At 39.9% G+C, this 25761-nt stretch overlaps 3 protein-coding genes across 4 annotated transcripts; 1 reads left to right on the top strand and 2 right to left on the bottom strand.

The window, feature by feature from the left end:
• Nucleotides 1-871: 871 nt before the first annotated feature.
• Nucleotides 872-4727, top strand: si:ch211-122f10.4 (cathepsin A-like). The gene is made up of 11 exons (XM_051379128.1): nt 872-1181; nt 1552-1663; nt 1744-1881; nt 1964-2122; nt 2332-2423; nt 2627-2711; nt 2795-2947; nt 3054-3199; nt 3379-3541; nt 3617-3706; nt 3811-4727. Exons 1-11 carry the CDS (start codon nt 1012-1014, stop codon nt 3892-3894), a joined length of 1392 nt encoding a protein of 463 aa, XP_051235088.1. The 5' UTR covers nt 872-1011; the 3' UTR covers nt 3895-4727.
• A 40-nt stretch (nt 4728-4767) lies between these two features.
• On the bottom strand, nt 4768-14562 carry slc38a7 (solute carrier family 38 member 7). Of its 2 annotated transcripts, XM_051379129.1 has the most exons (13): nt 14481-14515; nt 13665-13727; nt 12683-13160; nt 12258-12311; nt 10884-11028; nt 10175-10319; nt 9978-10076; nt 9746-9803; nt 9528-9642; nt 9021-9168; nt 7986-8185; nt 7840-7891; nt 4768-6913 (listed from the first exon to the last, which is right to left on the bottom strand). In XM_051379129.1, the coding sequence occupies exons 3-13, from the start codon at nt 12935-12937 to the stop codon at nt 6811-6813; spliced, it is 1374 nt and encodes a 457-aa protein (XP_051235089.1). In that variant the 5' UTR covers nt 12938-13160; nt 13665-13727; nt 14481-14515; the 3' UTR covers nt 4768-6810. The 2 variants fall into 2 exon arrangements, with proteins under 2 accessions (XP_051235089.1, XP_051235090.1); XM_051379130.1 differs by lacking the exon at nt 13665-13727 and having other exon boundaries at nt 14481-14562.
• A 489-nt stretch (nt 14563-15051) lies between these two features.
• LOC127351628 (aspartate aminotransferase, mitochondrial) lies at nt 15052-25001 on the bottom strand. Its single transcript, XM_051379337.1, has 10 exons — nt 24835-25001; nt 20835-20991; nt 19729-19857; nt 19583-19642; nt 19336-19497; nt 19047-19151; nt 18683-18833; nt 17735-17900; nt 17420-17570; nt 15052-16394 (listed from the first exon to the last, which is right to left on the bottom strand). Exons 1-10 carry the CDS (start codon nt 24915-24917, stop codon nt 16272-16274), a joined length of 1287 nt encoding a protein of 428 aa, XP_051235297.1. The 5' UTR covers nt 24918-25001; the 3' UTR covers nt 15052-16271.
• Nucleotides 25002-25761: the final 760 nt, after the last annotated feature.

Below are 25761 nucleotides of genomic sequence, written 5' to 3'. Positions count from 1 at the left end.
GGGAACCAGGGCTGTTTAGGGGCCCCATGGCTTCAATCTATTTATACTGTCAATGGTTTCAATATTTTATTCCATATTAAATATCAACGTGCTGTACTGTGTGTGCTACAATGCCTATTTGGTAAACTGGCCCTTTCCACAGAAGACTTGTTGAGAAGAAATGAAAGAATAATATTCCATTGAGCTATTTGTTCTTTTTATTATTATTATTATTATTTAATATAACATGTGCACATGAATAGTATGTACAGCCAAAAACCGCTCATCCCAGGGGTACCATATAAAGTAAAAAACAAACAAATGTATTATCAATCCATTGTAATTTATCAAACATGTAGTTAGATGTAATTGCCTCCTTTTATCATTGTGCCATATTGATGCAGTTCTTGATGAAAATTTATTTTTTTGGTGAATGTGAAATTTTCCTAACAATATAATTAGCAAACTGATTTGTTACTGATACTATTTGTTCATGCTGGCTCTCTATTTTTTGTTTTTCATATGTTTTATGTTTTATGGCTAACAGAGTAGTATCAATACAACACTACACAAAGAAACAGTACATGGAGCATTAGGAAAAATATAAAATAAAACGATGTATTCACACATATGACCTCATATTGAATCACAACAAAGCAAAGAACACAAATAGATAATTAAAACATAGTTAAAAAAAATTTATTAAGTCGTGAATTAAATTGTGTCCATAATGTTTCTTAACATATGATATGCCTTTAAGCCCTCTTTATTTTTGAAAACTCTACAAATATCACCATAAAGAGACTTTTTAAGTTTAACATAATGTCTCTTTATTATTTGTTGTTCAGAACTTCCGTGTAGAGTCAGGCGCTGGTCACGTGGCCCACAGCAGCAGTCATATGACGTTCCTGTTCGACTTGTTCACGCGGAGCTGCCATTGAGGACGCTGGAGGAAGTTCCTGCCACAAAAAGCCTGGTCTCTCTCTTAAATCGATGAGAGGTGTTGTGTAGTGTGTGTTTCTTTACCCAGCGATGTTTGCCGGTGTGTTGTTGGTGTGTTTGCTGGCCGTGTGTCAGCTCGGCTCGCGGGCTCAGTACGCTCCTGACGAGGTAACTCACCTGCCAGGTATGACGTTCAAACCCAACTATCGACAGTGGTCGGGGTACCTGCAGGCACGGCCGGGGAAGTTTCTCCATTATTGGTAAGAAACAGTGGCCGACTGGCTCTCTGCAGCTTCTCAGTAAGCCTCACCAGGATGTGAACCAAATAACCTGGGTTGTTTTAGACTTCCTCATAGACAGTGCACACGGGGATTTTTTTAAAAGGCATATTTAAAAACATCCAGGTGGCCTAGGCCACATACACCCTGCAGGGTGACCTGGATACTTGTAACAAAAGATTACGTTTATTTAAAAAAAATATTGCCAATTGTTCACATCTTTGGTGCCAAAAGTCATTTTGAATGAGGCCATAGTTGTTTACCCAGTTTGAACTTTTAATGTGGTGTGCAGCAGGTGTGTGACCTTTCAGTATGTCATGCGGTATTTCACCCTGGCCTTGACCTCCTGCAGGTTTGTGACTTCTCAGAGGGACCCAGTCAAAGACCCTTTGGTGCTCTGGCTGAATGGAGGCCCAGGTTGCAGCTCGCTGGATGGATTCCTGTCAGAGAATGGACCATTTCATGTAAGCATGATAACTTTGTGAATAACTACACCTGTGGACGGAGTAAAAGTGACTCTGATTCGGCATTGTTTTGTTTTCAGGTAAATGATAACGGAGCCTCACTGTATGAAAACGCCTTAAGCTGGAATAAGATTGCCAATGTGCTGTATGTAGAGTCTCCTGCAGGAGTGGGATATTCCTACTCTGATGACAAAAAGTATGCCACGGACGACGACCAGGTGAGTTCAGTGCCTTCCCCATTTTTGCAAAATGAAGAAAAGCTTCAAAACAGCCTCTTCATTTCACATGTTCTTCTCTTAGGTTGCTGATGATAATTACAAAGCCCTGCAGAGTTTCTTTGCCAAGTTCCCAAACTTCACTCAAAATGAGTTCTTCATCTTTGGGGAAAGTTATGGTGGAATTTATGCACCAACGCTCAGCCTGCGCGTGGCTACTGGAGCAGCCAAGATCAACTTCAAGGTGAGAGGCTTCACACTGAGTGCAAACGTATCCTCTGATGTTCAGCTCATCAGCACCATCAGCTGCCCCGTATCAGTACACCACCTGAATGCAGTTTATGATTAATAATGTTATTGTGCCCTTCAGGTGGATTTGTGAAACTGACTTTTGCAGTAAAGCAGACTTAATGTAACGGCTAACATGAAGCTTGGATATATTTTTGTTTCCAGGGCTTTGCAGTGGGAAATGGTCTCAGCAGCTTTGCGCTTAATGACCAAAGTTTGATCTACTTTGGTTACTACCACGGCCTCTTTGGAGAAGAGTAAGTGGTACCTTGTTGTAGAGGAAGCTTGTTTGCTTTGAGGGAATATGTTTAAAAAGCAATGTCATCAGGTGCTAGTGTTTTGTTAGTGTTTTGCATCATTGCACATATATTTAAGTACTGACAACAAGCCATGCCGTTATAAATTACTTGTCTGTAGTTGATGCAGTGATTGTCATTTTAAAGCTGTCTATTATGTGCAGTCTGTGGCGTGATCTGAACATAAATTGCTGTGAAAAGGGGATCTGTAACTTCTACAACTCCAGTTCAGACACCTGCAAAACGCTGGTACGTGTGCACTATTTCTTCAGAGTTAATCTGGGCATTTCTGGCATTTCTCAGTCAGATTTCACGTCCTTATCTCCCTTCAGGTGAATGTGGCCTTTGGTATTGTGTATAACAGCGGACTTAATGAGTATGCCCTGTACTTGGATTGCGAGGGTGGCAGAAGATCCCACAGAGGTTACGAGAGGACCATGAGTCACCTGTTTAAAAACTATGGGAAACACATGCACACCCTCAAGGTAAGTATTTCCCTCTGTGAAGAAGTGCTGCATGCCCGTGCGTCTGTGGATTCAATTATTCTTATTGCCGTGCAGCATCAGGGATAAAAGTATTTTTTTAATGAAGTTTTCAGAAGGAGCGCCTTCCTCCGTGTCTCTGGGTGAAGTTCCTCCCTGCATCAACAGCACGGCTCAGATGAACTGGCTGAACAGAGGAGACGTGAGGAAAGCTTTACACATTCCAGCTACACTGCCACCCTGGGACCTCTGCAGGTATCTTACCGCTAACACCTACACCTAATCAGAAACTAATAACGAGTCACTAATGAGTCTTAAAATCTGACTGTAATAACTTGTAACTGAGGCATTTTCTGCTCTTGTCTTTGGGCAGTTGAGTGGGAGGTCAAGGACATGTTGATCATGCTCATAATGAACTCTTTTCTTCCTCTCAGTGATGATGTTGGAGAGCAGTACAGCACCCTGTACCTGACAGTGAAGGACGTCTATCTGAAGCTGATCTCTCTGGGCCTGCGGGCACTCGTCTACAATGGAGACACTGACATGGCCTGCAACTTCCTGGGAGACCAGTGGTTTGTGGAAGACCTCGGACTGGAGGTAGGAACTTTTTTAGTAAACTACACCACCAAACTACAACCAGACACACTTCTTACTAATAAATGTTGTTTTCAGGCAACCACTAAATACCAAACCTGGATTCACGATGACCAGATTGCTGGCTTCTACCAACAGTTTGGAAACATTACCTTCCTGACAGTCAAGGTAACCACTAGCTATTGTTTAGTGTCTGCCATAGAAGCACAGTTGTGTTGTTGATGATAATACGGTTGCATTATTGTTAAGTATTTCTCTCCTCTGTGTTTCAGGGTGCAGGTCACATGGTTCCTCAGTGGGCTCCAGGTCCAGCTTTCCACATGTTCCAGTCTTTCATAACAAATGACTACTATTGAGCCACAATGGAGACTGCTGTGTGTCATATACCTGCACTCTTCACTTGTTAGATGGTACATATTTCTCAGGGACGATGATTTTGGAGGGAAAAGGACCGTTAGGGCACTTATTTTTTATCATTTGTATTGTTCATTGAGTATCTGCAGTGTGAATATTTGGAGAGGGACACGTTATATGTTGTTCTGGATTTTATCTGCATCACATTGTATTTGAAATGAAACACTTAAAGAGAAAAACTTCCAGATTTGAGGTTTACACTGATACTGGACTAATAGTGTAGGAGTTAAAACCCTTTGTAGACAGTCTGTCATTTTAAAGGACCATAATAATCCAGTAATTGAATACAAACATGTGAATAAAATAATTCAATATTTATTATCTGTCAGCTTCACTTCTCATTTTGGGTTTGTGCCTTCAGTCTTGTTTTCAGTAAGTTAAAAGCACCCTCAGTTCTGCTTAGCCTTAAAACCTCACTGGTGGCCTTGTTTAAGAGTATTGTCCTAAAACTAGGGAACTACTAATGTATGTACAAAAGGTTACAAGTCCTTTTACTGTTCACCTAAAATAGAAGTGAAAACCCTGCTCAGAGAGTCAACACTTTGACCTATTTCATTTCATATCTAATGTGCTGAATTAAAAACAGAAACTGTCCTTGTCCAGATACTCAGACTGCACCTTATCTGATCAAATTAAGCGATTTCCTGTGGCACTGATGTAAAGTCAAATCTTGATATTTGTTGTTTTCTTTGACCATTTTCAGAAAAAATAAATAACGGATACGAGCTGGTTGTTCTGAGCTTAAATAAAATACTCCTCTTGATCAAAACTTCTACTTCACTTGCATTTGTCCCTTTTTATTAAAAAACCACCAGTAACACGGATTGTCAGATTTATTCACATGCCTTCATTGTAGTTCACTCATCGGTACATCACAGGTAGTTCTGTTAAGTATTACCATTCAAATTTGCCATGAACTTTGTTTGCAAGTCAACTTTTGGTTTGAGACAACAGGGACACATGATTTCTGATTAACAAATGAAAAAAGTGTACATTCTTGAAAACACAGTAAATCAGTGACAGAAATTATAAATGCACCTGACATTCACTCGTGACCAGACAAACTGTCTGCAGCACCAAAAGGTTAAAAGAAATCAAACAAACCATAAAAACTATTTGTATTCCAACAATGATTACAAGACATTTTAATATAAAAACAGTCTTGACGCTCTAAAGTGTTTTTTCTGTTCAGACAGCATTACTGCTCTGACTGTAGCTCCCCTCCCTTCCTCTAAATAATACGGTAAATATATCCATGTATTTAGTCCAACAGTGTGACTAAGGCAACGTAAAATCCCTTTTCACATTCTTTTTCCCTGATGTCCACATAACACCTTATGGTTTCATCAAATGTGGATAAACAGTAGAAACAAAGTCTTGAATTATGGATCATAACATGCTCAACGTACCAAAGATTATTAGCTGTAATGTAATTAAGTGTAAAACCAGATATAAAAGTCACTGTAAACCTTTGAACATTTTCTTTATTTTAATTATTTATTTCAGCTGTATTTGCAGCTTGATTGAAAAAATAATTTTGGCAAATTAAATCAATTTAACTTACAATCCAATGTAATGATCTCAATAATTGTATTAACGTCTTTAATTAGTGTTAAATATTGGTTGATATTTTGGTAAAGATATTCTTGTGGTAGAAACAAATAAATAAAACCTCACTGAGTTTTACTAATTGGCATCTCCCCACTGACAGATAATCTGTTTCTGTACACCAAGAGCAACTTGTTCCTGTAAAATGATGTGCAAACTGAATTCTGTGTAGGTTACATCCATTTTTGTTTTGTTGCATACATTCACAAAGAGTCATTTTCGCTTCAAAGATTTTGGCTTTTTTCATTTCCTGAATGTGGAGGCGCTGCTCGTCTTGGACATCCTGCTGATCTGTGCAGTGTTTGGGGAGGAGCACTGCTGAGGTTCTCCGCCTGTCTGCACATTGAAGCAACTAATCTCAAAGGCCTGCAGGCTTGCACTTTTGCAAACTTGTCTTAAAATATAATTTTACCTCAAAGCCAATTATAAAATCATCAAAGTACTTCTCACTTTATAAAATATGTAAGAAAATATATAAGAAACAAAACTAAAACATAAATAACTCAAAATGATTTCCTGAATGTATTTTAAAAAAATATAATCCTGACCGGAAATTAATAAATTAACTTGAATAGCCCGGCCCTGCAGTGGACATATCACTCATTAATGATGCAAACCTATCACTCACTTCAGTTTAATTTGTGGACAAACTACGAGCAGCGCCAACTTAAAGTCTGGACCTGGATTAAACCTGGGAACCACAGCATGTCATTTTCAATAAGAAACATTTACTTTGACATGCAAGTTAAAATACACAAATTGGTACAATTTCATTATTAAAATCAATTTGATTGTAAGACCTTTCTATACAAAGTCCTTCGGCTCTTGTAAACAGGACAGGAATGTGTCATCCACACAGGGTCTACAGACGGGGGAAGCCGCTCTGTGCCCTGGTGGGATGGCTAAACCGTTGAAAAACATTCTGACAGCAAGTTAAAATCATCATAAAAACATAAAACATGCAATTAAAATTTTACATAAATTAAAAGGCAAAGTGTCTGAAGTCACTTGGCATTGTGGGGTGTCTCTGAATACTACCTGACTGAGTAAAGAGCTGTGGAGCTTTAACTCAACATGGAGCAGGGATGTGACATGCCGTAGAGTTGTTTTTTTTTTTTAAATGAGTGTCATGAGATGCTTCTTCATCGTATCGAGTAGTTCAGTATAGCAGCACAGGACTAAGCCCCCACCGGCCCCCCCCTCCGTCTTCAATAACGAGGACACCGCTGGCTCCGACAAAAATGTTCCTTTTAGCTAACGACGTCTTGATAGATGGAGTTAGTCGTGGTGAGGCCAAAGATGAAAGCTCCGATTGTAACCATGACAACACCGAAGACCACCAATCCGTGCCAGCTGTGACAGAGAGACCAACATTAAAGAAAATCCTCATCAAGGAAATAGGTTTACTCAAATTTGCATTAAACTTTTTTTTATACCGACAGAGTCAAATATCTCTAATATGAACGAGTCACTGACGATAACATCCAACTGTTTAAGTCCCCCTTCACTCAAAAATGTTTGTCTTCTTGTTCCTACAGTGTGAGGTTTCACTGTGCAGAATGATGTAAGTGCAGAGTTTGACAGTAGAAGGATGTGTTCACATTCATCTGCTGAAAGCGGAAAGTTTCTCTGTGCTGGGCGGGGCCTACCAGCATGATTTGTGACATCACAAATATTTAGTTGTGTTTAGAGTAGATAACATATCAGACACACATTATTATTCCAAGCAGACTAATTTATATGTCTTAATACATGTTGGAGGGGATCTTAAGTTTATTTCAGGGCTGCATCTAACAGATTTTCATAATCGATTAATCAGCAGATTCTTTTATTAATGAATCCAAACCTTACAATATTCCGTTTACATTGATATAAAAGAGAAGTTGCACATTGGTGAAGCTGGAACCTGAGAATGTTTGCTTATGAAATGACAAGCAATTTATTTAACATCAAAATAGTTGCATGTTATCGACTATACTCTGCAGTGCTAGTCCTTTTTAGCTCATTGTTTGCCATGACAACTCCAGCAGCTGGTGATATTGCAATAGTTTCTTTTGATGGTTTTTCTGCACCCTAATGGCCAAAGTGTGATATTGCATCTCTAAATTATACTTCACTAATCCATGCAAGGAAATTCCTCTCCTGTCACCCATCCTGACTATAGAGTAGCAATGTAGCACCCGAGGACCAACTCCAGGCATGCAAGCACACACATAAGCGCTAGGAGAGCATGCAAAACAATTCCAAAGAAAATAAAAGACATCCAAGAATAGGCTCACCTTGCAGATCGATTGTCTGTCTCTGACAGCTTGGCTTGCATCAAACACAAACCTGTTGAGTTAAAGAGACATCCGACAGACGTTACAGTGTGACATTAAAATTGCACAGAAATCTGAAACCTTGCTAAGGGTGAGGGAAGGGTTACCTGGGAATACAAAGATAAAGCAGGCTGCCAATCCTCCGATCAGAGAGATCACCCGACCAATATCTGGGATGAAGAGGGCTAGGACGAGGGTGACAACAAACCACACCAGTGTCTGCAGGATCCTCCTCCTCCGCTCACGATGCACACAGACCTCCACCTGCTCACCTTGGAAACGCAGCCAAAGTCCTTCAATAACTGCCCTGGAGGGACACATGATGACACCAGAGTGCAGTGAGGAAATGCGGCGTTAACTGCATCGTAAAATGAGGAAACTTTTCTTTATCACACACTAGGAATGCACTGATCCCATGTTTTCTTTCCCAATGAAGATTCCAATACTCTAAACCCTGTAGGGGAGATTGGGGTAAGTTGAGCCACCCCTTGTTGTTAGGAAATGGTAAAAAACATTGATCATGTGACCAAATATTTAGGAGGAAGGCATCATTTCATGGAGTCTGTGAATGTAAGAACCACATGGGTAAAGTGGTTAGATATTTATTTCCAAAAAATCATTTTTCACTCTTGAAAGTGAATTTAGTCTATCATAAGTTTCATGAGAATTGTGTTTAGACCAAAATAGATAATTTTAAATTTGTTTTATACATCAATTGTGGTATCTATGAGCTACAACATGAGGTCATATGCTCAACTTACCCCACACACGGGGTAAGTTGAGCCACAAGACCACTATTTTTGGACATGCTATATTATCGAAACAGTTATGTTTACACTCATTCTGTTTGTTTGAAGGGATGCACAACATCCTGAAATATATGCAGATATATTAGTTAGCGACAAAACTATGATTGCCTTGATGTAGTGATCCTAAATATGAAAAATGGCTCATCTTACCCCACTCTCCCCTATATCTCTCTGTATGCCACTGAGCTGGATCATTCTTGTATGTAAGGTAACACAAGGCTGTAATTCCAAATCACTGTACTATAAGTAGAAATATTTATACATCAGCATTGTTTTTAAGTAAACAGTATGCTGAACAGGGAGACCAAATGTGTGGATATCACTGCATCTTACCTGCCACAGAAGTGTAAAATGGGGTAGGAGGTGATGACACAGATGACAATAAAGGCTCTTGCGATGGCCACCGCAATATCATCGGGAGGGTATGACATCAACACATCCTGACTGACATTGGAGCCAAATGTCAGGAAGCCACAGACACCTGAGCCAACACAAAACACAACAAGCATTTAAGTATTGACAGCAAGTCATGAGCCAGCTATACTGCCATCAGCGTAATCTGAACTGAAACATTGAGACCTGTTACATGTTGAAGATTAGGAACGACTTCATATCTGTATCCATGTGACAAGAGAACCATTAAATTGGACAACTGATCTAAAACATGATATAAAGTTGGATTTGTTAAACAGACATGTTCATTTTATCAGCTGGATTTATCACGACTGTAAGCAAGCAATTTCCTAAAAGTATTCAGTCAATAACTGTGAGACTCACCGACGGGTTATTCGATACATTATTGAGTGTAGATTGACTAATGAGTGCAAACATTGATAATACCTGTTCCTGTGTAAACGAAGAGACAAATGATCATGCTGAGTGTGACTACAACTCCCCAAGGTTTGATCTCTTTTCTGCTCATACTGTCGAACACCGGCACACAGCTGACATGGCACTGCAGAGAGAGATCAAGACAAAAATAATTCATTAGTATCAAACTGTTCAAAAGAATAGTCATATAGTTTTATGATCTCAAATGATACCAAATGAAGAGATACCTGGAAACCAAAGCATATGGTGGGCATTGCATTGAAAACTGCAGTCCAGGAAGAAGAACTGTAACAAACACAACCATTTTGAACAACTCAAGCAAAGCATGACGACGAGGATGCAGATGTTTCTGCTTGAATGAGCAGGTGGCCAATGCTAAAATGATCAATAAAACATTTTTATAAAGCTGTTAGCTGCATAAAATAAGCAGTGTCATGAAATGTGAGCAGCAGAACTCACCTCGTGGGAACATAGCCCGGAGTCACCTCTTTATCCGGCCAGATGTACTTTATAATGACCACGATGGTAACATACCAGGTTCCCATCACACTCAGTGCGCTAAAATGAACAACAACAACAACAACAACTCAGAAATGAACGCCATGCACAGAAAAAGTTTTTAAATCCTCAGTGAAAAAAATAAGCGATGTTTGTACCTGGCATACTTCTGAAAGCCAATCTCTTTGGGGATGGAGAGGGGAAGAATAACCAGGACGGCAGTAACAACAATGGTAAATTTACGGTCAGTGTACCAGTAGCTGTTGACTGTAGCATCGGATTCATGAGGCATTGCAGCTATCACTGCAAGAAAAAAAAAAAATCTCTGAGAACAGACAGACAGAAGGGAATAGAGAGTCCCACAGTGGAAATTCACTGTTAACTGATGTACACACGGAAGAGATTTAGCAAAGTAGATCATTAAAGTCACAACAACTTAATTCATTCAATCCAAAAGAGGTGAAAGGTCACAGTCTATTTCTAGAAACAGGCCAGAGTAGGATTTCTACACTGTCAGCGTCTTAGTAAATGTGTCCCTCATGTGACAAACTGTTAGATTTCCATGTACTGAGTGGTGTCATCCTTGACGCTCTTTGCCCTCGTGAATGATGGCACAGCTTTTAAAAAGGTTATCAACACTACTACTACTAAACATCCTCCTTTGTCCTCCCCCTCCTCCACAGATACAGATTGCTAAAATGTAGGGCAATCAGTCAATGTAGTAGTCAATGTAAATGTAGGCGACAGAACAGGAAGCAATGACAATTACACAAAGCTAAGCTCTGACAAATGGCATTTTAACTGTTGTCTGATCAAATTAGAAAGAAACAGCGTGGCTGGTGAGTGATTGACTGTGAATATACTTACAGCGATCCAGCTGGTCTCCAATGACAATAAAGAAAGCAATGCAAGTCCCAAAGGTGTAGACAGCGATGGCTACTTCACATATGACACCTGTGACTTTCCCACAAGCGGCTCGGACAACCTCCTGATAGGTGCTTTCGTTACTGACCTGAAGAAACCAGACGGATGATTGAAAAGTGGACATTCAAGTTACAATCTGTCTACATACACAGTAGGGTTGAATGTGCTCAGAGCAATACAGTGCAAGGCTGTGGGCTTTGTGTCAAGGTGAAGAAACACATCCTGGAGCCAGTGGAGTAAATCAAAGTCACTGTCTGGTATCTATGACCATTATGAGATGATGGATGCGTTGTGAGATGGTGCAGCAACATACAGAGTTATCCATTTGAATTACAGTAAACTGAGGCCTTGATGTACCTGAAGAGCTAACAATGTCTTAGGTAACCTGAGGCTTTTATACAATGCTGAGTCATTAGTGAGGCTCGAGATGATACCATGAAAACATTAAAAAACACCACCAGCATCATACAAATTTCTGACATTGTCTCAAAACAGAAACAGGGATTCACCAGATCCAAGAACAGTACTCTAATCATCATCTGCCCATTTTATCAATTATATGCCCACAGTAGTTTCATTCTTTTTTGCTGACAACTGTGAAAACCAAACAATCTTCTGCTGCTATCGCTCATGTGATTTAAGATTTGACAAGCTCTTGTTGCCAACCATACAAAAAGGGTGAAATTGACTTGTGTATTCATCCTATGGTCATTTCTTTTTATCTGATCTTTCCAGCAAGTAAAACTGACGTATTTTATCAACCAGGTGGTCACAGGTGTTTCTCTCCACTCCACAAACCTGCAGCAGGAGCCACACTGCTGACTGTATCATCTTCAGTTTAAGGTATGGTTATAGCCTACGTAATGGTTTTAGGCTGTTGAGTACAGGCAGTTAATCATACTGATGAAGTCAGCAATTCTCGTGGTAGCACATGCTTTAACACAAAGTTCACCCTACAGCTGAATATGGCAGAGATTTATATGTTAAAGCCAAACTGGGTAATGAAATGAAATATCTATAAAGTGAAAAGTGATCAACAACTAAAATATATTTAACTGACTCAGACTTGGATTCTGTTTTGACATGTAAGCAAAAGTCTGAGCCATCAGGAAGCGAAGGTCTGAGCTTTTGTGCAATGCCAACAACAACCAAGTTGTTACACAAGGCTGCTCCGATTATTTCACCATTACTGAAGGAAAAATACTCACATGACAGAAAAGTAGTAAGATTTTAAAAAAGGCAGCAGAAAATGAAAGAGAAACAAGAGGAAGAGGAAGAGATGGAAAGACTTTCAGGAAATCTGACGGTGACACAAACCTGAGAGCAGTAGCCCAGGATCACCAGTCCACTGATTATGAAGATCAGCATAAACTGAAACAAAGAAACGGGAAGCATCACATTATAGTTCCCGATAATTATTGTCTATAGGCAGTTTTGTGTTGGTCACAAGAAAACAGAAAATACATCCAGACTGTCAGCTGTTATCATCTCTGCTATTCAGTTTAAAGTACTGTGTGTCTGCACATCTTCTTTTAGTGAGATGAAGTGAAGTGTTTATCCCTTTGGCCTCTAGAAATGTCTGATTATTATTTGTCAACATCTTACACATTAAATAATGGGGTTGCAGCCCAATTTATCCCATTACACCAAAGGTTTATTGTCTGAACATGTGTCTCATGCAGTGGGGAAAGGGGCTGCAGAGGGGGCATAAAGGAATGTGTGCCTCACTGGGAACTCCTCACCATTTGAAGCATCACTCCCGCAGTTACACCTCCTGCCATATTGAAGGCTGCAGGGAAATTGAGTAGCCCTGCTCCCAGCGCTGCGTTCACTACAATGAAGACAGCTCCCAAAGAGGACACGCCCCCGCTCCTCCTCCTGTCCGTCTCAAGATGCCGGTCAGAATCCACGCTGGGGCTCTGCAAGAGCCACGCTCTTTCTCCAGAGTCATTACTCCCAACTCCTCCCCAGTCTTCGACATCAGTGTTAATCGCCATGAGTCAACAGGCTGTAGCTCAGCCTGCCAAGCCTTACACACCCAAGAAAATTTGCCTTCAACCCTAGAGATCCAAGTGGAGTTGAAAAGTTGATCAGAAGTTCTGAGTGAGAGGACAGGGAATCGCGCAGTAGTAGTTAATATTTAAGGTCCAGACCACACCAGTCAGGAAGCAGCTGATGTTTCTCACCACTGTCGGTGTGATGGTGGAGCTGATCGGTAATCTGTAATGAAATATTGTTTGCATTTAGAGATACTTGCAATGGCAAATATAAACTGAGCATGCACAGTGCTGATATCATATCAAGATACAGTGTAAATGTATGTAGAGTTAGTAGTTATTTGTCTTAGTGTTTGGATTGTTGTTAATAAATGACAAACACAAAAGGTGATTTTTAGTACCGCACTGTATTCTTGGAAAAAATGTAATATATAAAACAGTAATTCTTTATCAAAAATTAACATCAATTTTCTTGTCAAACAGTAGGTTGTTTAGTTTTTTCTGACATGAAACCTGCAAATGATTGGCCCACCTCGTCATTATGAGTATATCAAAAGGTTTCCTTGTGAAGTTTTTGAACACTGGTGGTTCCTTAGAGCAAAGTTATAATGAGCCAGTTCCTTAATATTTTCTCGTGCTCTACTAACAAGCACCTTGTGTGTTTGAAGTAAATACCCAGGAGCACGGGGGTGGCCTGAAGCACCACATTACCAATATCAGTGCATACCTTCACCCAAGTAACAACATAGTAGTTTTAAATATTACAGTGTAACCGCTGCACACCAAGGACCTGTGAAAGAGACATAAAGCCTCAAGTCAAGCAGCTAAACAAGTATTTCCACATCAGTACAGGCTGCCATTAATACTGATATGCATGTTAGAGAACACAAGTGGAAGAGGGTTAAGCCTTTCATACAAGCCAGGCTAGGTAAAGGTAATCAGATGGTATTTTTTAAGACCCTGACACTTGTCTTATGCCACTGTATTTAGTGAAATGTCCTTTAAAAGACCATGTAATACCACAGTGGGCTCGAGAACAAACATCAGTCTCAAAAACAATAATATACCGAACACGATGTGGAAAGTGTGCTGCGTGGAGGTCTCATTAAATCCCTTAATAAACTTAAATAATGCCGACAGAAACGGTGAAAGATAAAGTAAAGCCAACGTTAAAGAGAAGTAAAGAAGGTGCGGATGATGACCTCAATTTAATTTACTGCTATCTTATTCCACACAGACACACCTTCAGCTGCCCACAAGGACTACCGGTTCAATACCCCCAACTTTTAGTGTGATTATATCATTGCTTTTCCTTTCATTAACGTAACAATAACTTCTGTCAACGCAATCAACCTCTTTGTTACTCTGCGTCCTACAATAGCTAGCTAGCAAACGCTACACCTAGCTAGACACTAAATACAAGTAAGCTCATTTATCCACCAAACACACGTTTAAATATCTCTTCCTCGGTTTTGTTCACTGTAATGTTGTCGCTTTTCTAGTGATGTTTAGAGGATAAAATGCTGATAGTGAGGAACAGTACCTTCAGTGTTACACAGCCTCCACAGCAGGTAAATGACTGAGCTCTCTCTGTTTTGGCAGCTCGTACAAAGCAGAGGAGCATGTGACACTTCGTCACGTGATCGGAATCTTCTCGTTTGGAATTCTGGGTATTGTAGTCGTCTGTGTTTATTCGCCCAACCAGAGGACCCCATGCTGCAGGGCCACACAGTGAACACCTCTAATCTGTGGTTCATTGAAAAACACTAATCATTATACAGTAACATTTTTAGATAAGATGAGCTTTGTGACGTCTCCACATGGACCTTAAATATACTGCACGTGTTATATTATTGTAATGGTAAATGGATGGTAAATGGACCTGTACTTGTATAGCGCCTTTCTAGTCTTCCGACCACTCAAAGCGCTTTTACACTACATGCCACATTCACCCTTTCACACACATTCACTCAGTGTAATGTAAAGTCAACCATTAATTAAATAAGATATGCTGTAGGAACATAAGCATGGAAATATGAGTAAACTGTAAGGAAAAGAGTCAAATTAACTCATCACACAAGGAGGGTTTAAAAAACACACATTAGAACAGATCATTACTCTATAATGATTTATTGTTTGTTCAATAAGGTACATGACCACTGATCTGTTATTGTATGACAGAATGCATAACGTGGAGGCAACGTGCCAGAAGTTTCAGAAGTATGAGCAGAGTGGGGGAAAACCCCACATTTCTAAATGGCATTTGTGTCTCACAGTCTCACTGACGAACAGATTCATATACTGAACCATGATATCTTGAATGAGTAGCGTCTGGACATTTCTTCATGAACCGTCCTGTGTTCAACCTCAATCAGGTACCCCACTCATCTTTATTAACCACACAGAGAAACATTTGTAACAAATACAAAGACTCCATTAAGGAAAAAAAAATAGGAAATGGGCCATTTGATTTTGGGCTATGGGGCAATATGAAGAAAAATTCTCCATTGTAGAATTCATTCATTCATACTGATCACAGTCTGTTTGAGCTTAACTCTTTTTGGCTTGTGTGCTTTTTTGTATCCAGGGTTAGAAAGGACCGACTGAGAGACTGCTGCCCTGCCACCAACTGGACTGAAACCCAAAAGTGTTTTACAAATCCTACTGGAAAAGTACTGGATGCCAGGGAGATAGACAGGTAAATTCCAAATAAGGAGATTACTGGATGATTGATTAGTTCAGATGAACAACCACAGATTAGCCTGATAGTGAATTGATTACATGATTGACAAATAAAAAGAGTACCAGCCTAACCGTAAAACTCAAACAGTGCCTTACAACTTATAAAGTGCTACGACTCAACCATTAAAATTAAGAAAAAAAGAACTCACATTTTCTACAGGCTTCTATATAGCAACAGAGATCTCATCTTGAAAGTAAAACTAGTGCACAGTCTGACATTACCCCGATGTTGGTTCCTTGATGTTTTATATTGAGTGAGAGCAGATAAACAGCACACATTTAGGAGGACACAAATGCACAGCCAACCGTTGATTCCACATAATAAATAAGCAAAAATGATCCATCAGTAGCGGGAGAAAATCCTGTCTTTTATACTTTGGCGAGGGAGCCTGTTCAGTGAAATGTTAATGTAACCAGAAACCAGAAACAGCAGCAACTGTTCCAAGTTGAACTCATGAAATCCAATCAAGAAAATGTCTAACTAAATATTGAGCTCTTTTCTACAAGGTGGAATGGAGGAGACAGAGAATTAGTGACACATAAAGCTCCTCTTTAACTCTTTGATTTCGTAGCTCTCCCAGCACGATCCACTCTACTTGGTGACCGCATGGATCCCCTGTGCCAGGTAGCCCACGTTCCCAGAGGTCACGCCTGCCATGGAAATTCTGCCATCCTTGGTCATATACACTGAAAACTCCTTTGTCAGACGCTCAACCTGCAGAAAAATTAATCAACACACACAGTGTCAGTATTTTAACAACAAACATTCCCTCATTGTATCTCAACAAACTTTATGACATCAGCTTCAGCTGTCTGATCGACTTTTTAACCAACCGGCAAAGACAGCCTTACAGTAGTTGAGCCAACCGAAGATGAAAGCATGGACAAGGTTTTCCTTCTCCATAAAAAAATATTTTGTTGTTTTCCATAATATGAACTTATGGGAACATGTAGATGTTGAACAGAAGAGGCCCGAGAATGGAGCCTTGGGGCAGTCCACATGTTATCTGTGTACATTCAGATGTGTAATTACTTATTAAGTAATTAATAATTGACATAAAGTAGCAGTAGTTTTCCAGTCTGTCTAGTAATATGTTGTGGTCAATCATGTGGAATGCAGCACTGACATCTAATAATATTACGTTATTCAAGACCTTAACAAGAGCAGCCTGTGCTGTGGTTAAAATCCTGAATCAAAAATATCAAAATAGTTGTTCAGGGCCAATTATCTTTTTTTTTTAAACTCAAAAATAAGGTGTTTGATATGGGCCTGTAATTGTCCATTAGTGAGGTTTGTTCCTTTTAAAGATTGTCTCAATAACTGCAGTTTTTAGGACCAGTGGGAAAAGTACTGCGAGAAGAGAGAAGTAATGACTGTTCTGTATTAAAACATTTTCAAATGATAATAGCTCCCATTTAATAAAGAGATACTCATCATGACTTCGCACTGGAAACATGGGGAAACTGCTAGCCAGTCTGTGTCCAACAGACAGAAAAATCCACCCACCAGCACTTCTAAAGATAATTAATTTACACATTATATCTTGTTTGTTTAATCAGTATAAAAACTGCAGACTAAAAATGAACAATTTTCTGTTTTATCGGGGGTTATAAATTGGACTATTTCTTTGCTCTGAGCAGTTACCTGCAGAGACTCCAGGAAGTTACTGGTCCTTGTTGTAACCCTATATTTAACAGACATATATGAGAGTGGTATCGATTATGTGTGAGTGTGTGTACCTGTTCGGGTTTGAGGCCTGTGAAGCAGAACATCCCGATCTGGTCGATGACGTGCTGCCAGTTGTGGGAGGAGCCCTCCTTTTTCAGACCAGCTACCAGCTGTTCCCTCATCTTAATGATGCGGTTAGCCATACCATGGACCTCCCCCAGCCTGGACGACAGCAGGGTAAACCGATCAAGAAATAGATTTAAGAATACATCTTGAAAGGTCTGGTGCATATGAAAGATGGAGACTTGAAGCTGAAGTGCTTTTACAAACATCCAAACTAGATGCAGCTAATATAAGTGTGGATATATGCATCTATAGTTACATACCAAATGGAGCGCAGGTCTGGTGTGTTGAGAATGGTTGCTGCAATTCTGGCTCCATTCATTGGTGGGTTGGAGTAAATGGGCCTGATGAGAATCTTAAGTTGAGACTCCACCCTCTTTGCCTCTTCTGCATCGTTACACACCACAGTGAAGCCTCCCACACGCTCACCTGTGAATATCAGCAATGAGTGTTAAACAAAGTGATTTACAGTGAGTATGACAAACTCATGTCTGGGCTTAATCTGATGATTTAACCCAATATATCACATTATGATCAAAGAACATAATGATGAAGAACGCACTACATCTTTATATTTAAATAGTAAGAACATATTTACATATTGTAAATCTGTAACCAGTAAAGGGTATTTTAGAACATTATAAATTAGGTTTGAGGTTATACATGACAGTCACAAGTAGCCAAAATAGACATCTAGTTTGTAAAATAATTTGTAAAATGTGAAACATGCGTAGCTGTGCTTCGCAGCTAAATGAAAAATATATTCAGTGTTTTCAAAGTCTGAATGCTTATTGGAATTAAACCATTTTTCACCAACTAGTTTTTACCACTGGGTGGTGGTAAAACACAAGCTATACTTCACCTGATCAGGCACTATGTAGGTTTTGTATTCGCTCACAGCCACATCCAGACATACACTCATTCTGGCTTCTATAAAGGAATCTCCATCTTCCCCTTATTACAGTAGAGCAAATAAATTATTATTTAATAATTTAACTTTAAGATTCTGCAGTTTGATCGAACCCCAAATCGAACAGACAAACCAGATGCTAAAATGAACAGACACTGTCCAACACAAGTTAAACTTACCAGTACCATTTCTAATTTTTACAGTTTCAATAAAATGTTTAATTTCATGTATTTGCTGTTATCTGCATGTCGTCTTTATTAATGTTTTCTTTAAGAAGATCTTGTACTGAATTCTGACTGACCATAAAGACCCATGTTCTTGGCGAAGGACTGGGACAGCACGATGTTATGGCCCTGCTCAATGAAGTAGCGCACAGCCCAGGCATCACGATCGATGTCTCCACTTGCAAAGCCCTGATAGGCCATGTCGAAGAACACGAGCAGGTTCCTTTTCTATAAGATGAAAAAAGGGGTAGGGCACAGGAGAGAGACAGAGACAGGCAGTTAATAAAGTGACAGCCAGATAAGGGCTAGTACTTATCAATTGTGGCTTTTGATCTGTCAAAGACCTTCTGATTTTGAGATAAAAGAAAATGTGTCAGGGCATTTTATTAGAATTTAACTGCAAAAACTTCACAGAGCTTTACTGAGGTGAGGAGTACTCACTTTTACAATGTCAGAAATCTCCTTCCACTGCTCAGGTCTGGGGTCCACACCGGTGGGGTTGTGGGCACAAGCATGCAACATGATCACGCTCTGCTCTGGGATTTTCTGTGAGATTAAAAAAAAAAAGTTTTCCATACATATAACTCATTACATTACAGATTTACAAAATAATTACAAAACTGTCAACAAAATCCCTTCATGTCCCTTCTGATAATTAGAATGTAATGTTTGAATATGTTTCTTATCGTCTTCACGCATATTCCTGGCTAGTCCATCATCAATGTCTTACAGAGATATCATCAAGAGCTCCTTTGAAGTCAAAGCCACAGGTGGAGGGGTCGTAGTATCTGTAGGCTTTGAGCTGCATGCCAGCGTCTCTGAAGATGGGTGTGTGGTTTCCCCAGGAGGGTTTGGGCAGGTACACATCAAGTGGACCTCCATGGAAACGAGACTGTGACAAAAGAAACATCTGGTGAGATAACCAGCCTGACCTCAATGTTTGTTTGTGTCAAGTGATAAATACAAGAGAACCTCACCAAGAAGTTGGCTCCAATGCGCAAAGACCCAGTTCCTGAGATGGTCTGGACAGTTATGTTCTGTTGGGGGAGGAAAACTGAACTTAAAATGTCAGAAATCATTTGAACTTTATACAGTTTAGAGTAGTTAACGCCACTTAACTTACCCTGCCACTCTTCAAGACTTCACTATCAGCACCAAGAGCGAGTTCGGCACAGGCCTTGCTAAACTCCCCCAAACCACCAATGGGAAGGTACTCCTTATCCAGCTGTTTGGATGTAATAATAGCCTCGGCCTAGAAAAAGAAGAAGTGTGAAAATCTATAGGTGTAAAACACAACTATTGTAATTTCCTTGACTGGAAGGCATTCCAGTCAAGGAAATTACGACCCTTTGTACATAAAAAATCTATGATAACACGTTCTTAGACAAAAATCTAATGCACTTTCTCATGGTGATAAAGCAGAACTTCTCCTAATTACTAACATGTGTGAAATGATGATGTTCTACAGGGCTACAGAAGCTAAGCTCAGGATGACAAAGCAAGAATGCACCAATGAGATAGATCCCGACCAGCAACAACCTTTTCACCCGGTGAAAATGTAAACCATCCAGCTCCCTGAGTGACCCCTACAGGCATGACACTTAAAAAGGTCACGCAGACTGATAGTGGAGTACTGTTCTCTTTGAGTTCACTGGCATGAGAAACTAAGATTCAACATGCTCGTTCAAGATGAACCGGGCCTGCGCAAAATCAATCACCAGTGATCAACAATTCCTGCCACTTAGATTTGTGTCCAATGGCTCTTATGTTTGACCACAAACTCAAACTTTTGTAGAAAATCCTAATTTTCTGTGTAATTGTAATACTTAACACTAGACTTCAGCCTATAAGTCCCATGTTGTGCAATGAAGGTTTTAATCTGTTAACAAACACATCTTGTGTGGTTAATAATATTAACAAAGTTGATCTATTTGCCCGAACATGGTCTAAAAACTACAAGTAGCCTACAGATGGGTCAGACGGAGGGCTGCTGGAAACTGACTGACTTGACTGCAGCTTTTTGTCACCTCCTCCTGCTGCTGCCTCCTGATCTTGTCCACTTTCCAGGCGAGGTGCACTTCACCTCCAACAAGGCTAATGATATGACTGCTTTCATCTCTCAGGTGAAGGGAAACCTCTGAATTGCATGGGGGAAACCACTGTGTGCATGTGTGTGTCACATGAGAAAAATGCAGTGGATTCAGTGGGGGGGTTTGGGGGCAGTCATACCTTGCGGACACAACTCAGCACAAAGGGCTTGCCCTGGTCATCCCTGTAGGCTCCCACTCCCAGGTTCATCTTCTTGGGGTTGGTGTCCCTCTTGAAGGCCTCAGTCACCCCCAGGATGGGATCGGGGGGACCCATCTGCACTCCACCCCACCATGAGCTGTAAAGACACCATATCAGGTGAATAATTAGTTCATCTGTGCACACTGCGCTGGAAAACAGTTATTTCCCTCATAGACAGAAACACTAATGTATCCTTACAAGGTCGTATGTGCTATTTTCATGGCCTCATGAAAGCCACTGGTCACACTAATGTGATGGCCGAATTAGCCATGCTCCTGTAACATGCTGTCGACCTAATGCTCAAGATTAACTCCTTATGTGACGTGAGGATACCACACTGACGTAGAGACACATGCTCAGTGGGCACAAGTTTTAATGAAACAAACATTATAATCCATTCAGAAGGTCCAGAGTCCAGAAGCAGGAGTTAATCTGGGTCTGAAACATACTGTTGACAAAATCACTCCCTTGTTCACGTCATTATTTCCACCATAATAAACACCCAATAGGTTACTCTATAGTGAGAAAAATATTAATATCATTCAAGAAGATTAAATTATGAACAAGAATGCACATTTTATTTACTATTTTTATTACCTTTATTTGTGCTTTTGACTATATATGCAATGCTTTTTAAAAAGGTTAATTCACCTGGCCAATGGCTTGTTCATGGCTTGTTGGTTTCTTCTTATTTTTTATTCATATTTATCTAGTGTTACAAAACAGTCCTGATTAATCACTAGCTAACTTTTATATGTTTTTATTTAAAGGTCCCAATGTAATATCACATTAACCATGTCTTAAAACTTCTTGTGTTTTAGGCGTTGCTCTCTTTTCAAAAGAATTGATTCAAAGCTGAAGAATGAATTGATTTAGTTATTCATTATTATTCACAGATTGACTATAAATTAAATGTTAAAATATTCTCATGAATAAACCAAATCACCTACAACAGTTCAATAAACTACTGAGCTGTGGAAATATCAATATCCCTTGTAATAAGAATAAGGAAATACCTGCAAACTAAAGTGTGCAAAGGCAAACGAAAAGGTGTAGGAGTAAGTACACCAGCATTAAAGACAGCAAATGTAAACTCCCTATCACATGTAAAAAGGTCATACACTCTGACCTTGTGACCTCAGCCTGACTCTACAGTCTACAGCTTATTATCCACATGACACTGTGTAAATGTACTAAATCTACTTTAGACTGGTTACGTACAACATACCACAGTAAAACACACATAAGGCTTACACGGACCACTTCAATTTCATTTGGGATGAATGGTTTTGAAATAATTTTCCTTCCATTACTGTCTGGTCCAGGAACACAGGCCCTTCATCACTCTGTCTCTACAATAAAGAGTTTCTAGAGCAAATGAAACCTGATGTATGAGGAAAGGGGATGGAGTCGGCAAAAAATCCAAAACTTAGAATAAGGAACATCCAGACAGATCTTTTAGGAAGTGTCTCACTCAGTGTGGCATCCAAGAAAACACTATAGCAGAGTCATCTGTGCAAGTGCTATCGACCAAAGATGAATACAATGATTATCTCTATTAACCTGAATTACATTACATTTCTGCTTGTTTATAGTATGCAGCACAATTCTGGAGTTTAGGCAGATAACATGAGAGAAATACATACAAGAACAATAAAGCGAACATTACAACTGACGTAAAGGTATGAAATTCAACTGAAAACTGAAACTGAAACTTTGGTAGATGGCAATAAAATGTGTGTGTTAAAGGCCTATAAAATCAGGGCATTGTTGACTGTTTTGCTACTGAATATTTGGCTACTACATCATAATGGATTACTGCTAATATAATAACCATATTGTCACTGTAACCCATTTAAATATTCTATCACACATCTGCTTGATGAGAGTTGTTGTATGTTGCGACCTTCACTCCATGCTGCTCGCATATTGTCTCGGGTTTCTTCTACTTTGTAAACCCTCTAAACCTTGCAGCTAAATTTAGGACTGAACACTTTGCAAAGGGCAAGAGTCTCCAATCCCCTACCAATCATTTTAAAAAGATCACACTGGTTTATTAAATAGTGACTACCGTTCACTGACAAACACGTTTATTGATGAAAATCAAGTGGTCAGGTTAAAAAAAACAACAGAAATGTGGTTAATTCAGCCTCACTTTTGTTCACCTAAATACAATGGGGTGTTTGATGCTTACACTACAGGTGGCTGACGATACAATCGAAGCAACACTTTACAATGCAATAAAAAACAACAGCCCCTGAGAAGCTTATAATGTTCAAAAGGTATCAGAGATATCTTACCTCCACTGTATTTTTCAGGCTGAGTTATTATTATTAGTGTATTGTAAATGCCGTTATCGGAACTGTGCTACATCCTTTTGAAGTTTACGATTAGATAAGAATTTTCATTGCACAAGACAGTGAAATACAGTAAGCACCTTACAGAGTAGATTTAACAAAGATTGTATGCAAGCGTGTATGTGAGAACATAAATAAGGCAACAAAATAATAAATGTGTCCGTGCAAAATGCAAACAAAGGAATATTTAATCATTTTACGGTGTAATATTGTACAATTGTGAATCACAGGAGCAAATATTCTACATACAGTAAGGGGCATTTGAGTTGAAGTGGTCTTACTGTGCATGCAGTGTGCATGTACACAGAACCTTTGAACAGCTGAACGTCAGCATTTATATAAACATCACAGAGACTGACAAGTTATCAGTGATCAATAGACCAAAGGCCCTTTTGGCAAGCTACAGAGGAGGACTGCAGGGCTTAAAAGGGTGTTTCTTTAGCCACCCCCTGCCATTGATGCTAGCATCTAACATGAAATAAAAACGCATGATTACTGTGGTGGAAAGAAACAACCCTATTGCCATTTATTCATTCTCTGAAACCAGACCAATGTGTTTGAACATGAGACGACAAGATGAGACAAAAGCAGAAACTCTGACACACACCCACACAGACAGAAATATGATAGCACCGCCTGGCAAAACGAAACCTACAGTTACACCTGCGGAGATAGAAACAGAGGCTGAACAAAGACACAGAGATACATTCACAACCTCCACTGAACTGTCTACATCTACAAAGGCTGCATATTAAATACGTTAGGCTCATAAAAGAGCAGCATCAGATCTAAACGTGTTTGCCCTCCAAGAAGAGCCTGAAAGGACATCGGTGCCTGTCTCAGCCTCACCGCTAGAAATGAACCAATCAGCGATCAAAGGCGGAACGCGACAGCCAATCAGCTCGCACGGCATCACCAACTACGACAAGTCGCTTAGCTCAAACTGTGCGTGGGATATGACAGCTGAAGACATCGCGATTGTGTAAATCATTAATAAAAGTTTCCTGCAAAAGCAAAAGAAAAGCCAACCGTAGACGGCACATTCCTGGTGGTATTATTATTATTATTATTATTATTACATAAGTCATTTATAAGGAACCATATCGATCTCCAGCCTCTGCTTCCTGGGAACTTTGTGCTGCTGACACACCAACGTGACTTTCATCACCTGCGAGCTGAGAGCAACACCAAGTGACCCTCTAAGGTCAACTTAGTGCAGATCGAAGAGGATGTGTAGCACAACAGGTGTTGACCTGTGAGGTTAGAGACTCCTAACGCTGGAGTCCGTCCTGGGCACATACTGGAGCTAACACGCTAACCCTCACACAGCGGCCTATTGAAACCATTTGACCCCTGTCTATCTTTAGCTAGCCAGCTAGTGTGGCTACAGCGAGCACAGAGCAGTTAAGTTTCAGCATTAAACCGATGGCTGTCAATAATTGTTAACCTTAAAATAACGTGCTCGTGTGCGGCTTAAGCTAGCTGTAAAACTAATGTGACGGGCACGCCGCTATATTACCAAGGCAACAGTATCTAAACGCCTGTTTGCCAGTTTACATTTTAAACGTATTATTTCTGTTTACCTGTTGCGGGTGGACAGCACTCCCAGGGACGGGGAAATGTTCCCCAGACAGTAGATCACCTTGTTTGACTTGAGCAGGGCCATCGTTGTGCTGCGCTTCAGAGTAGAGCCTCGGAGGATGTGGACGGATGTGAAGGGCAGGCACGGCCGCGACGCCACGCTACGCTCTCAGTACGCGCTGACGTCAGAGAGCACGTTTGGTGCCGCGTAGCCTTCACTGAAGAAGACCCATGAACCTTAGATTATAATCTTACTGTTAATCCTTAGATTGGTGTGGGGTGGAGAGGGCAGAAAAGGATGCAGAGGAAACACACACACACACACACACACACACACACACACACACACACACACACACACACACACCTCAACATATCTCTTATACACTACAGTCTTATTTTAAATTAGATAAATCTACATCTTCTACAACTTCTTCAGGATAATTCATAGCCAAAAAAGACCTCCAACGTCATCACATATGTCCAAAGCAAATAGAGAAACACAGTAAATATCAACACAAGAACAAAATCCACTGTAGAAAATAAACTACAGAAGCATATAAGGATCATATTAGAAAAGAGAAAAAGAATTATAATAAATATCCCATAAATAAATGTGCACCACTAAATGTGAAACATAGGAGGTCATAGAGTAAACATAACATTGTAGAAAAAACTGGGTTCATATATAAATAAATAAAAAAATATCCACTACTGAATTCAACCTCATTACTTTCAACATTAGTCTCCGTCATGAAAAAAAGACATTAGCGTCATTATTGTCTTCTGAACCTGAAGTGAATATCATCGAGGATAGGTTGTCATTTGGGTCAACAGTAAACTCACTACAGAAATAGTCTAAAGTCAGATTATACATTGAGGCAGAGAGGATGCATGTTTTTGGATTCAGGGGGCACCAACACATTATT

Source organism: Dicentrarchus labrax, unplaced genomic scaffold (genome assembly GCF_905237075.1).
Source record: "Dicentrarchus labrax unplaced genomic scaffold, dlabrax2021, whole genome shotgun sequence".
In the NCBI taxonomy this organism is placed as follows: Eukaryota; Metazoa; Chordata; class Actinopteri; family Moronidae; genus Dicentrarchus; species Dicentrarchus labrax.
The sequence above is the reverse complement of the archived record's forward strand: the minus strand, read 5'-3'. Positions and strand labels throughout refer to the sequence as shown.